The following is a 15,718-nucleotide window of genomic DNA, read 5'->3' on the forward strand; positions in this document are numbered from 1 at the left end:
TTGGTTTCTCATTATCCTTCTGCAGGGTATCCGAACAACTCTATAACCAACCATTTCTGCTGTCCCTGTAGGCACTGCTCCCTTGTGTCTTTCAAATTATTGAATTATTACACCTACCAGGGCATTCCCCTTCACCAGTTCATTTCCCAGGTGGAAAATGTTTCACCACCAGTGAAATTTTTAGTAATTCAGCTGTCATCTCTTTCAGGGACTATCCATATGCCACGTACTGCTCCAGATGGCATCTTCTTTACTCATTGGATAGAAAGTGAACCAGTCTCAAAGCTTTATCTTACCACTTGTTTTCTCAGAACACTTACAGTAACATTTGTGTTAGTTTGTGTCCTTCAAGAATCAGCTGCCAAGATGGGATTAGAAGTGCAAGAAGTTTACTGGGGAAACAGTTGGGAAAGATAAAGGGGAGGGAGCTGGTGAAGGTGAGGAGAACCTTCAAATAGTGATACAGGTATGACACCTGTAAAGAAAAGGGGAAGGAAGAAGGATTTGTTTGGTAGAGTTTCAGAGTACAGCCTGATTTTAAGAAAGTTTCAACCAGATTGATGGGGAGTCCTCAAGCCAAAATCTTCCATTGGAGGCATTCTGCACTAGTGTTCCTGCGATGTTTAGTGTTGCCTGGGAGAAGCGTGTAGGAAGCATGACCTTGGCACAAATATGAGGGGGGAATCTGAGGGACAACAGCTGAGGCCATCAGTCAATTATGCTCTGAGCAGGGCATTTGCATGGCCATACTCTGCATGGTTTCAATTTGGCTTTTAGCAGCTACGGTGATTAAATCCTTCCAAGTTTGCATCCAGAGAAAGATAAGCCTATTTGTCCCAGCATTCCTAACAAAAGCCTGAGACTGGCTTGAATTGGACCAGCATAGGTCATCTGCCCACTTCTGAGCCAGTCATGTTTGCCAGGGAAATGCCATGTTCTGATTTGTTCAGGTCTAGTTTTCATGCTCCACTCCCAGGATAGGTATTGGAGCCCCACCTATAGCATGAGAACTGAGAAGCAGTGAGGGGCAGATTCCCAAACAGAAACATGCACATAAAGAATATATGTATTCTCAGTTTTAACGGCTGTTGCCAGATTGCTTTCCAAAGACATTATAACAATTCACAGTTCCACCAAAAGATATAAGGGTACAAATTCTCTACATCTTTGCTAGTAATGTATGTTAGCTTTGTTTTAAAATTTTTGCCAACCTGATGGATACAAAGAGCTAGCTCATTATTACTTCAATTTACAATTTCCTAGTACTAGCATATTTTAAAATATTTTTTTTCACAAATTCGTTGGCTACTTGGATTTGCTTTTCTGTAGATGGACTCTTCACATCCTTTGTCTATTTTCCTTTTTTTTTTTTTTCCTTTTCTTGTCAGTCTGTAAGAGCACTTTTTATATTGTAGCTAATATGGTGTTAGTCTGTCCTCTACATTGCAAATAGACAAAGAAAAAGCAGTCTGGAACTGTGCACATGTCTTCCCCTACTTCATCTTTATACTGGATTCATAGTCCTCAGGGTGCAGTGTAGATCAATATGCCAGGAATGCTCTGGGATAACTCCAGCATATATTTCATTTTTGAAAAACAAAACAAGATAGACCCTGGTCAAGGTCAAATTTCCATGCCTGGTCCCTATGCCCTTCCACCTCACATGCATTGGGGCAATATTCCTCAAATTTCAGTTATTCTGGAACCACCTTCACAATTTTGCCATATCCCTTAAATCATGTACTACTATTTATATTTCTAAAACTTGACATTTTAACATAGATTTATTTTAAAAGAAAGTTTATATTGTTGCCATTATATCATTATAATTACTAGCTATATTTTTCTGAGACACATTGAAAATAAATGCATAACTATGGAAATAAAAGATATTCATTTGCATACCACTTAAAATACAGCATACTTTGGGAACATGCTCAAGAGTCACAGACTACTCAAGGAGATCAAGGATTTACAGGGCTGTGAGTTTCAGGACCTCACCACTTAACGACACAACAACCCCCATGGGTGGAGTGAACAGTAGGTTGTTTCTCTTCTGAGGAAAGCAGCACAGAAAGGTGCAACTGTGTTACATGCTATTGAGTGGTAGAAATTAGAATCCAGGCCTTTCTCCTAAAACAGTGGTGTAGCAGGGATCTTTCAAGTCCAGGGGCTGAACCTGGGTAGTCAGGAGCCTAGGAAGCCCCACCCAGGGTGGACTGGGATTGCATCGTGAGCATTCCATGTTCTGGCCGGAACATTAGGAGTTCTAAGGTTCTGTGAATTATGCTGGGCCCCAGGCCTGGAAAGGGGCTGTGACTAGGGCAGGTCTTAGTCCCTGAACACGGTCTGCCTATCCAACTCTGTACCTGGTGCCTGTCACGGTCCCACGGGCCAGGACCCGGTGGAACCCAGACCTGAGGAGCGATGTGCTGGCTGCGGGCATTGGGCCAAATCCTCCTGCCAGTTTTCCTCTCCCTCTTTCTTATCCAACTGCTTATCAGCTTCTCAGAGAATGGTTTTTCCCAAATCTCCAGCTACACGGCGAAGCAGAGAACAAAATCTGTAGATGATGGTGAGCCATCCTTAGCCCAGAGGCTGGTGCCCAACACGTGCCTCTGCTGGCTGTATTCCCTTTTGGTTGTGCCACCCTGGCAGGCTGAGATTTTCATCTCTAAAGTTGCTGTTTGGTGTTAGAGGGAAGACATTTTTAAACGCTCTTGACATTTTTGGTGAAATCCATGTAAATTAGTCTTGAATTAATTTGCTTTATCTGAAATGTGATAAGTGGATTAAAACAATTTTAAATTTGGGAAACTGTGTTTCCCCTCCCTGACTTTTTCTATAACCTATAGCATAAAAGCTTTATGCTGTGAATAAGCTGTTGGGTTTGTTCTAATCAGACTCCACTCAATGGCCATAGCTAGTCTTTCTTAGTGTTGTAAGGTCTTAGTTAATAAATTGCTTAATTTGGGTCTTAAGAAATTTACTACTTTTGTTTGGAGACTTCCTTTGGTTCCCCTCCCCAACTGAAGAAATTTTAAAACATTAAAAGTCATGCAGAGTTGAATAGGGTTTTGAACAAGAAATAAGATTTTTAGTATCATAAATTAGAATGTATAGATAGAATAAGGACAGGATTTGAATTACCTGGCAAATGCCCTGTAAAGCCAAGATTACCATTTTTTATTAAGACTATAAGAATAATTACTGCTGTTTGGTTTCTGGAGTCTAAAAGAATGTTTGTATCTGTAAGGGAATAAATTTTCCTTACTAAAACCAAACCCAAAGCTCTCGGCTTTGCCCTGAAATGAGAGACTCCCTTGAGAGGATGGGAGGTGGGGAGAGGCTGAATCAAAAAGCCTAGCTTGTTTCCTTTGGTTTCATCTTTCCCATAGATTTCTCTCTTTACCTCTTGGTCATCCCCATACATACTCCAGAGGAACAGTGTCTAGTACCATCCCCACCCTGTTCTCCCTACAAACAGTGCCTGAAAACAGGCCAGGCATAGAAACAAATCCCTTTGTTCCCTAGCAAATAGGAGTCAACTGGAATTTTTGAAAAGACTCCCTTAAAATGCTGAGGAAGAACAAAAAGGGAGTAAACAAAACAAATCAAGAATCATGAATAACATAGTCTGGTCTTCAAAGACTGAAGTTTCTGATTCTAGGTAGCTCAGTTCTAGGGCTGAACAACCCTGGTCAACTTTCTGAGGGAAACAGCTTCCCTTTGTGAGGTAAAGCCTGGTACAGCCTGTCCTGGGCCTCCCTTGAGGGTTTGCTTGCTAGCCTGGGGCAGTTTCCTCTTTGTGCTTGCATTTAACCTTCACATCTAACAGGGATAGAGTTTCTTTCTTTCTTTTTTTAAAAATTATTTTATTGACATCACATTGGTTTATAATGTGTAAATTTAAGGTGTACATTATTATATTTCAGCTTCTGTATAGACTGCGTCAGTTCACCACCAAAAGTCTAGTTTCCATCCATTGCTTTACTCAAGCCCCGTACCCCTTTTGCCCTCCCCCCAGCCCTTTCCCTTCTGGTAACCATCAATCTCTTCTCCTTATCTGTGTTTATCTTCCACATATGAGTGAAATTATATGTGGTATGGTATGATATTTGCCTTTCTCCATCTGACTTATCTCCCTTAGTGTAATACCCACAAGGTCCATCCCTGTTGTAACAAATGGTAAGATTTTGTCTTTTTTATGGCTGAGTAGTATTCCATTGTGTGTGTGTATGTGTGTGTGTGTGTGTGTATACACACCACATCTTTAGCCATTCATCTGTTGATGGGCACTATTGTTGCTTCCAAGTCTTGGCTATTGTGAATAATGCTGTGATGAACATAGGGGTGCATGTATCTTTCAAATTAGTGTTTTCATGTTCTTTAGATAAGTACCCAGAAATGGAATAGCTGGATCATATGGTATTTCTATTTTTGCTTTTTTGAGAAATCTCCATACTGTTTTCCATAGTGGCCTCACCAGTTTGCATTCCCACCAGCAGTGTATGAGGATTCCCTTTTCTCCACATCTTCTCCAACACTTGCTATTTCCTGTCTTTTTAGTAATAACCATTCTGATGGGTATGAGGTGATATCTCATTGTAGTTTCTATTTGCATTTCCCTAATGATTAGTGATGTTGAAAATCTTTTCATGTGCCTGTTGGCCATCTGTATATCTTCTTTGGAATCCTGAGAAAAAAGAACAAAGCTGGAGATATCACACTCCTTGAATTCACAATATACTACAAAGGTGAAGTAATCAAAACAGCATGGTACTGGCACAAAAACAGACACACTGGTCAATGAAACTGAATTGAGAGTGCAGAAATAAAACCATACATCTATGAAGAGCTAATTTTTAACAAGGGAGCCAAGAACATACAATGGAGAAAGGAAAGTCTGTTCAATAAACGGCGTTGGGGAAAACCGGACAGCCACATGCAAGAATGAAAGTAGACCATTGTCTTACAACATACAGAAAAATTAACTCAAAATGGATTAAAGACTTGAATGTGAGACCTGAAACCATAAAATTCCTAGAAGAAAACAGAGACAGTACTCTCTTTGAAATGGTCTTAGCAGCATCTTTTCGAATACCATGTCTACTCAGGCAAGGCAAACAAAAGAAAAAGTAGTCTCTCTTGTCAAGACGGCGCCATGAGCAGACGTTGAACTCACCTCCTCCCACGAACACAACTAGGTTACAACAATTTTGGGGAGAATCACCCTGGATTGAAAACTGAAAACTGGATAAAAAGAACCCCCACGACAAGGGACAGTCCTGACGAAGGCAGAAGAGGCAGTAACTCTGGCCAGAGAGGAAAAATGCCACCTTTGGGAGCAGTGGAGCTTCTCAGGCTGGCCAGGTGGGAGCCACCCTAAGGTACGAGCCCTCCCTGGAGGAGTGAGGTCCGGAACGGGGGCAATACTGCTATAACCATCCTTCGGACTCAGCCCAACTGAGAAGGGGGTCTTGCTGTCTGGCTTTGCTGGCTATTAACTGCAGCGAGGACACCCCCAGAAAAGCTATTGGCTAAAAGCCAAAAAGATCTGGGTCTTAAAGGGCCCATGCACAAACTCACTCATTGCAGCAACCTAAAATCACCAGAGAGAAGGCTGACTGTCCTTTGGTGAAATGAGACTCACCTGGTGGGCTCTGGGGGCATCTTGGTGAGAGGAGGGTCCTCTCTGGCGACTGAGGCATTGGTGGGGGCCATTGTTCTGAGCTGGTCCAGGCATGCTCATATGGACACCGGTGGGGGCCATTGAAGTGCATTCCTTGGGCTGTTAACCCAGGGGTCTGCCACTCCCACTAGAGCACGGATTTAATCCAGTTCAGCCAGGGCAGGCAACCTGCCCTAGGGACTGGCCCCAACTAACAGCAAGCCCTCAGGCTACTTTTCAGCCTGCATTGACTGAGTGCCTTGATCCTCTACAGGCAGGCAAGGGTGTCTGCCTCTGTGGAGCAGGGCCTGTGTGAGGACCAGGTCAACTGTGGGGGGCATTGGGGGAGAAGTGGGGGCCTCTGCAGTGTGGCATTGGGGTATGCTCCAGAGGGCTGAGAAGTGTGCATGGACCAGGACTGTGTTGGCAGGGTATGTGGTCCTGTAGGGGGTGAGGCTTATCAGTGGCAGAAGACTTGTGCTTCACAAATAGCCATAAAAAGGATCAGCCCCACCTTCCAAAGCCTGAAACAACTGAGTGCCCCCATGCCAAGGGCTAGCCCCACTCAGCTGCACTCCTAAGAGAACTAACAACAGCCTTGTTGGCCTCAGGCCTATCACAACTGTAGCCCCTGAGCCTAGCAACCAGCTACACTGGGTACCAACCCAATTAAGAGGACAATTGCAATAAGAGTGTGCTGATAGACTTTGTAGCCAACAGTGCTGAGGCCCCTCCAAACCAGATTTACAAACAGCTGGCCAGGGAAGGAAAGATCAGACTCCCTGGGTACCGGCAATGGGAGCAACCCTGCCACAGCAGAAGAACACAAGTAGCCCACAAAGGTGTCACTCCTGGTTCTTATGGTCTGGTGACGAGAGGGAAGCACACTGTTGGGCCTCATAAGGCATCTCATACATAAGGCCACTTCTCCAAGATCAGGAGACATAGCCGACTCACCTAGTACAAAGAAAATAGCACAGAGAAAGAGGCATAATGAGGAGGCAAAGGAATACTTTCTAAGCAAGGGAACAGTACAAAACCCAAGAAAAAGAACTAAATGAAACAGAAACTAGCAACCTATTGGACAAAGAATTCAAACAAAATATAATGAGGATGCTCACAGATATGTGGAGAAGAATGGATGAACACAGTGAGCACATCAGCAAAGAACTGGAAGATATAAAAATAAACCAATCAGAAATGAAGAATACAATACTCGAAATGAGAAATTCTCTAGAGGGACTCAATAGCAGAGTAGAGGAAGCAGAAGAACGGATCAGCGAGCTAGACGAAAGACTAGAAGAAATCACCCAAGCAGAACGGAAAAGAGAAAAAAGAATTAGACAGAATGAGAACAGTGTAAAGGAACTCTGGGACAATATCAAGCATGCTAACATTCGGATTATAGGGGTCCCAGAAGGAGAAGAGAGATACAAAGGGGCAGAAAATTTATTTGTCGAAATAATAGAGGAAAATTTTCCTCACCTGAGGAAGGAAACAGACATCCAAGTTCAGGAAGCACAGAGAGCTCCAAACAAGAGAAGCCCAAAGAGGCCCACACCAAGACATATTATAATCAAAATGTCTAAAATTAAAGACAAAGAGAGAATCCTAAAAGCAGCAAGAGAAAGGCCACAAGTGACATATAAAGGGAAGCCCATCAGGCTACCAGTGGACTTCTCAGCCAAGACCCTACAGGCGAGAAGAGAATGGCACGACATATTTAAAGTTCTAAAAGGAAAAAACCTACAACCAAGAATACTCTATCCATCAAGGTTGTCATTCAGAATGGAAGGAGAGATAAAGAGCTTTCCAGACAAGCAAAAATTAAAGGAGTTTATCACCAATAAACCAGTTCTGCAAGAAATGCTGAAGGAACTTATTTAAGTGGGAAAGCAATGACCACAAATAGAGATAAAAAAAATTATCAAAAAAACCCAAAACAACAACAAAAACCAGGCAATAAAATCACTTGTCAGGTAAAAGTTTAGTAAAGGCAGCAGATCAACTACCTGTGAAGATAATATGAAGGTTAAAAGATAAATGTAATAAAATCACCTATTTCAATGATAAGAGGGTAATGGATAGACACACACTAAACAAAAGACTATATATGATGTGAAAAACATATAATGTGGGAGGAGAGGAGTGAAAAAGTAGAGCTTTTAGAAAGAGGTCAAGCTAAACAGTCTATCTACTCAATAGAGACTGTTATATGCATAGTATATTAAATAGGATCCTCATGGTAACCACAAACCAGAAACCTATAACAAGCAGGAAAAAAAGTAAGACAAAAGAAAACAAACATATTACTAAAGATAGCCATCAAACCACAAGGGAAGACAGCAAGAGAAAAAGAAAGGAACTGAGTAGAACTACTAAAACACCCAAAAAAAAGAAAATTAACAAAATGGCAATAAATACATATTTATCAATAGCTACTTTAAATGTCAATGGACTAAATGCTCCAAATGCCATAGGGTGGCCAACTGGATAAAAAAACAAGATCCATGTATATGCTGCATACAAGAGACACACCTCAGACCTACAGACACTCACAAACTGAGAGTGAAAGGATGGAAAAAGATATTCCATGCAAATGGCAAAGAAAAGAAAGTGGGGGTAGCAATACTTATATCAGACAAAATAGACTTTAAATCAAAAACTGTAATAAGAGACAAAGATGGGCACTACATAATGATAAAGGGAACAATCCAACAAGAAAATATAGCACTTGTAAATATCTACGCACCCAACACAGGAGCACCTAAATATATGAAGCAATTATTAGCAGACATAAGAGGAGAAATAGACAGTAAGACAATAATAGTAGGGGACTTTAACACTCCACTTACACCAATGGATAGATCATCCAAACAGAAGATCAATAAGGAAATACTTGCTTAAAGGACACATTAGACCAGATGGACTTAGTAGATATATGCAGAGCATTCCACCCAAAAACCACAGATTACACATTCTTTTCACATGCCCATGGAACATTCTCCAGGACTGATCACATATTAGGCCACAAAACATGTCTCAATAAATTTAAGAGGATCGAAATAATACCATGCATCTTTTCGGACCACAAAGGTATGAAACTGGAAATCAACTACAGAAAGAAAACCAGAAACGCTACAAAAATGTGGAGATTGAACAAAATGCTACTGAACAATGACTGGGTCAATGAAGAAATCAAAAAATTCCTGGAGACAAATGAAAATGAAAACACGACATGCCAAAATCTGTGGGATACAGCAAAAGCGGTTCTAGGAGGGAAGTTTATAGCAATTCAGGCCTACCTCAGCAAAGAAGACAAATCCCAAATAGACAATCTAAAAGCGCACCTAAAGCTACTGGAAAAAGAACACCAAGCAAAGCCCAAAATCAGCAGAAGGAAGGAAATAATAAAAATCAGAGCAGAAATAAATGAAATAGAGACTAAAAAGACAATAGAAAAAATGAATGAAACCAAGAGCTGGTTCTTTGAAAAGATAAACAAAATTGACAAACCCTTAGCTAGACTCACCAAGAAAAAAAGAGAGAAGGCTCAAATAAATAAAATCAGAAATGAAAGAGGAGAGATTACAACAGACACCTCAGAAATACAAAAGATAATAAGAGAATACTATGAAAAGCTATACACCAACAAATTGGATAATCTAGAAGAAACGGATAAATTCTTAGAAACATACAACCTTCCAAAACTGGACCAAGAAGATGTAGAAAATTTGAATAGACTGATCACCAGTAAGGAGATCGAAACAGCAATCAAAAACCTCCCAAAACATAAAAGTCCAGGACCAGATGGCTTCCCTGGTGAATTCTACCAAACATCCAAAGAAGACTTAATACCTATCCTTCTCAAACTCTTCCAAAAAATTGAAGAGGAGGGGAAGCTTCCTAACTCCTTCTACGAAGCAAACTTTATCCTGATACCAAAACCAGACAAGGACAACACAAAAAAAGAAAATTACAGGCCAATATCACTGATGAACATCGATGCAAAAATCTTCAACAAAATACTAGCAAATCGAATACAACAATACATTAAAAAGATCATACATCATGATCAAGTGGGTTTCATTCCAGGGATGCAGGGATGGTTCAACATCCACAAATCTATCAACGTGATTCACTGCATTAACAAAATGAAGAATACAAATCACACGATCATCTCAATAGATGCAGAGAAAGCATTTGACAAGATACAGCATCCATTTATGATAAAAACTCTAAATAAAATGGGTATAGAAGGAAAATATGTCAACATAATAGAGGCCATATATGACAAACCCACAGCAAATATCATTCTCAATGGAGAAAAACTGAAAGCTATCCCTCTAAGAACTGGAACCAGACAAGGATGCCGACTGTCACCACTCCTATTTAACATAGTATTGGAAGTCCTAGCCAGAGCAATCAGGCAAGAAAAAGAAATAAAAGGGATCCACATTGGAAAAGAAGAAGTGAAACTGTCACTCTTTGCAGACGACATGATTTTATATCTAGGAAACCCTAAAGAGTCCACTAAAAAACTTTTAGAAATAATAGAGGAATACAGTCAAGTTGCGGGATACAAAATCAACGTAGAAAAATCAGTTGCGTTTCTATACACTAACAACGAAGTAGCAGAAAGAGAAATTAAGAATACAATCCCATTTACAACTGCAACAAAAAGAATAAAATACCTAGGAATAAACTTAAAGAAAGAAGTGAAAGATCTGTACACCGAAAACTATAAAACATTGTTGAAAGAAATCGAAGAAGACACAAAGAAATGGAAAGATATTCCATGCTCTTGGATTGGAAGAATTAACATCGTTAAAATGTCCATACTTCCTAAAGCAATCTATAGATTCAGCGCAAGCCCTATCAAAGTTCCAACAGCATTTTTCACAAAAGTAGAATAAAGAATCTAAAATTTATATGGAACAACAAAAGACCCCGAATAGCCAAAGGATTCCTGAGAAAAAAGAACAAAGCTGGAGGTATCACACTCCCTGATTTCAAATTATACTACAAAGCCATAGTAACCAAAACAGCATGGTACTGGCACAAAAACAGACACACAGATCGATGGAACAAAATTGAGAGCCCAGAAGTAAACCCACACGTTTATGGACAGCTAATATTCGACAAGGGAGCCAAGAGCATACAATGGAGAAAAGAGAGTCTCTTCAATTAATGGTGTCGGGAAAACTGGACAGCCATGTGCAAAAGAATGAAAGTACACCATTCCCTTACACCATGCACAAAAATCAACTCAAAATGGATTAAAGACTTGAATGTAAGACCCGAAACTATGAGACTTGTAGAAGAAAACATAGGTAGTACCCTCTATGACATTTGTCTGAGCAGCATATTTTCAAGTCCCATGTCTGACCAGGCAAGGGAAACAAAAGCAAAAATGAACAAATGGGACTACATCAAACTAAAAAGCTTCTGCACAGCAAAGGAAACCATCAAAAAAACGAAAAGACAACCTAACAATTGGGAGAAGATATTTGCAAACCATATATCAGATAAGGGGTTAATATCCAAAATATACAAAGAACTCATACAACAAAAAAACCAACAATCCAATTAGAAATGGGCAAAAGATCTGAATAGAGATTTCTCCAAAGAAGAAATACAGATGGCCAACAGGCATATGAAAAGATGCTCAACATCATTAGCTATCAGGGAAATGCAAATCAAAACTACAATGAGGTACCACCTCACTCAGGTCAGAATGGCTATAATTAGCAAGACAGGAAACGACAAATGTTGGAGAGGGTGTGGAGAGAAGGGAACCCTTGTTCACTGCTGGTGGCAGTGCAAACTGGTGCAGCCACTATGGAAAGCAGTATGGAGTATCCTCAGAAAATTAAGGATAGATCTACCATATGATCCAGCTATTGCACTGCTGGGTATTTATCCAAAGAACTTGAAAACACAAAGGCATAAAGATACTTGCACCCCTATGTTCATTGCGGCATTATACACAATAGCCAAGACATGGAAGCAAACTAGGTGCCCATCAAGGGACGAATGGGTAAAGAAGATGTGGTATTTATACACGATGGACTACTACTCAGCCATAAGAAATGACGAAATCCGGCCATTTGTGACAACATGGATGGAACTTGAGGGTATTATGCTGAGTGAAATAAGTCAGAGGGAGAAAGTCAGATACCATATGATCTCACTCATAAGTAGAAGATAAAAAGGACAAAAAACACCCCACATAGCATTGGAGATTGGACTGGTGGTTACCTTTGGGGAAGGGGGGATGGGGGAGGGCAAAAGGGGTGATTAGGGTCACATGTGAGGGGATGCACTATAATTAGTGTTCGGGTGGTGAACATGATGTAATGTATACAGAATTCGAAATACGATGTACATCTGAAAAAAATAAAAATTAAAAAAAAAAAGAAAAGAAAAAGTAAACAAATGGGACTATATCAAACTAAAAAGCTTCTGCACCGCAAGGAAACCATCAATAAAACACGAAAACAATCCACCAACTGGGAGAAGATATTTGCAAACCATATATCCGACGAAGGGTTAATTTCCAAGATATAGAAAGAACTCACACAACTCAATAACAAAAAAATTAACAACCCAATAAAAAAATGGGCAGAGGATCTGAACAGGATATGGTTTCTTAAATACCATGATGCCTTCCTTCCAAAACTAAGAAAGGGATTCTAACTCCTCACTGAGATCACACCTACGTTTCTGCTAGTGCTCTGAGTAATAGGCCTTTCCTGCAGGCAACCCATAGGACTTTGTGAATATTCCCATTATCAAGAGAGAGCTCTCCCAAAGCAGGTTACTTTGATCTCCACAGCTTCTAACCCTGATGTTCATTTACATTTGAGAGTTTAATGAGCAATATCCCAAGAAGTTACAGTTTGCGCTTGGAACTTTGGGTTAAGAATCTTCTTCCCCAATATCTAATGAATGAATTAAGAAACATACTAAAATATAGAGAATTTCTTTCACCAGGAGTAACCACACAACAATAAGTTGTAATCTAAAAACAAGTGGCAACCAAGGAAAGAAATTGAAGATTCCAGAACAGAATAGAATAGCACAGCATGGCAAGGTTCAAATGCCACCATCACCCCTCAGAAGTAACTAGTGAGTCACTAAATTCCGAGAATTTTCATTAATACTCCCAGATCTAGAGAGATGCAAATTGAATGGGTATCCTATTCTTTACCCTGTTCTGAAGATCAACAGAGGAAAAACAAGAGAAATGGAAACTGAACAGTGGCCTGACTCTGATGAGAATCCAAGTTCCTGGACTACAAACTGGATTTAGGGGCAGAATTATAATACAAAATATCCCTTTTATGGAAATGGGAAACACCTTCAATTAGCTAGAATGAATCTGGCAGTGGAAAATGACAATACCCCAGGAGAGAGTGTAGAGCCAGGTATTCTAACAAAGTCTGGCATGGCCTCATCTGAGTTCTATTCCTTTGTCAAATGCTGAGAGCAAACAAGTGAATAGAACATAAATATCATAAAACTGTTGTTTCTCAGAAAAAAGATCTCAAGGACAGTGGTAAGGTGGTCAAGATGTCACTACACTACATCAGCACAAATAGAAGGTCTGGACAGAGCTATCCAAGCATTAGTAAGATGAAAATAGACAATATAGCAACTATGCAAACATTGCATAGTCAACAAAATAAATAATGAAATTAAGGAGTATTTGATAGCATGCAGAAAACAAATAATCTACCCTAGAAGAAAACATAACTCAAAGAACAGATGAAAATTTCCCCACAAGTGCTTTAAGCTAGAGAACCACCAAATGAGGAAGAGTTTCAGTGAAACAAGTCTCGAAGTCAAGATAAGATATTGGAATGAGATGAAAAAGCAGATTTCTCCCAGGAAATAAATTGAAAGCTAAATAATTTGAATAGGAGGCAAGGCTTCCAGGTGTTTTCTTTATTTCTGTAAGTGCCCATTTGTTTATTTCTGCTAATGGTAAACACGCCAAGAATATCTGTCAAGCTTACTCTAAGTACACTTGTATTGGGCTCTGGTAGCTGCCTCCTTCCTCTGTCCTCGAGTTTAGGAGGTGCTGATATCTAGGAGGAGGTAGAGTTTTACTGTCTTCCGCTGGTAGGCTTCTCAGTCTTCCATCGCTTGCTTACCCAGTTCCGAGTACTAAATTCCCTGTGTTACATATATAGACAGTCCCCAACTTACGATTTTCAACTTTACAATGGTGCGAAAGAGATATTCATTCAGTAGAAACTGTATTTCAGATCTTGAATTTTGATCTTTTCCGAGGATAGCAATATGCGGCATGATACTCTTGATGCTGCGGAGCGGCAGCGAGCTACAGCTCCCAGTCAGCCATGTGATCACGAGGATAGAGAACAGATACACTTACAATCATCCTATACTCAAACAATCATTCTGTCTTTCACTTTCAGTACAATATTCAATAAATTACTTGAGATATTCAACACTGTATTATAAAATAGGCTTTGTCTTAGATGATTTTGCCCAATTGTAGGCTAACGTTAAGTGTTCTGAGCAACTTTAAGGCAGGCTAGGCTAAGCTATGATCTTCGGTAGGTTAGGTGTGTCAAATGCATTTTTGACTTACGATATTTTCGACTTACAATGGGTTTAACGGGATGTAACTCCACGTAAGTTGAGGAATATCCGTATTCAAACGATTCCTAACTTTCACAGATAGGATATTATATATATTAATAGGATATTATATATACCTTAATAGGATATTATTCAGCAAAATGAAAATGAATTAAGGGGAAATGTGGGATTCAAGAATGAGTAGTAAGTAAAGAAACCAGTAAAACCTAGAGTTAATTCTAATGTTTGACGGTAAGTCAATAACAATTGAAATATAATAACAGTCTAATAACTATTATAGTTATTAATAACTATATTAATATAAATATATAAATACAAGTAAATATATTAATAACTATTTAATAATAATTAAAATTACAGATGATTTCTACCTGGGAAGTGGTTTGGGGAGGAAAAGGAACAGGCCAAAGCATATTAGGATCCTTATATAGGTAGAGAATGTAGATCCTGATTAGACAATGATAGAAAGAGGCATATAAAATATATCTCTCAAATTTTTAAAGTAACAGTTTATATAGAAAAAGAAACAGGAGGTGTGACTTCAAAATAACTAGAGGAAATTAAGGAACAAAGAATAAATTGATGGAATAAGATATACCTTGCAAATACTACTGAGCAAGGAAGCAAGTGTGGCGATATTAATATTAGATAAAATAGAATTCAAGAAAAAAATCTTTTAAGTGGAAGAATAAGTGATATTCTATACTGACATATAGAAAGATACATGAAAATGACATATTATGAACTTTTATTTAATTAACAACATAGTTTTTTAAATAGATGCAGTAAAAGCTGCTAGAAATAAAAGAGCATTTGATAAATTAAAAACCACATGGAATCACTTTACATGCCTATATCAGAAATCAACAGATCAAGTAAATAAAATATAAGGATAGAGTATAGAAAATTATAATATATAAAGCCTGTTATCTGCCCCCCCATTGTTTTTTTCTCTTAGCTGTTCTTGAAAATATTCTCTTTTCAGATAAAATTTAGAATCAGCTTGTCTGATTCAGTTGTTCAGTGTTTTAAATTATTAATTTATTAACTCATTGAAATGCCAATCAAAAAGAGAGATTTTTTCTTGATACCTGGTATAATGTATGTTGATGCCTGGCATCTCTAGGAATTCGAAATTGTGATCCCTCATGGGAGAAGAGGACCAAGGATGGAACTTTATAGAATAACAACATTTTAGACATTGGTAGAGGAAGTAGAACCAGTCAAGAAAGCTCAAAAAGAATGTCCAGAGATGCTCTACAAGAACCAGGAGAGAACGATGCTGCAAAAATTATGAAAAAATGTAATCAAGAGGAAGGAAGTGACTAGATACAAAACAAATATACAAAAATCAGGCCTTTATGGTAAGGGAAGAATCTGGTACCTTATAATGCTGTGCAAATCGCTAGTACTTCT

At 39.1% G+C, this 15,718-nt stretch overlaps 1 protein-coding gene across 2 annotated transcripts in view; it reads left to right on the plus strand.

The window, feature by feature from the left end:
* The first annotated feature begins 2,263 nt into the window (after positions 1-2,263).
* The window catches only part of PTTG1IP2 (PTTG1IP family member 2), an 80,675-nt gene continuing 67,220 nt past the window's right edge, over positions 2,264-15,718 (plus strand). For both annotated transcript variants that reach the window (XM_070264490.1, XM_023639157.2), the window contains exon 1: positions 2,264-2,575. In XM_070264490.1, the coding sequence (XP_070120591.1) occupies positions 2,428-2,575 (148 nt within the window). In that variant the 5' untranslated portion in view covers positions 2,264-2,427. The remainder of the gene's footprint in view (positions 2,576-15,718) is intronic.

Source organism: Equus caballus, chromosome 4 (genome assembly GCF_041296265.1).
Source record: "Equus caballus isolate H_3958 breed thoroughbred chromosome 4, TB-T2T, whole genome shotgun sequence".
NCBI lineage: Eukaryota > Metazoa > Chordata > Mammalia > Perissodactyla > Equidae > Equus > Equus caballus.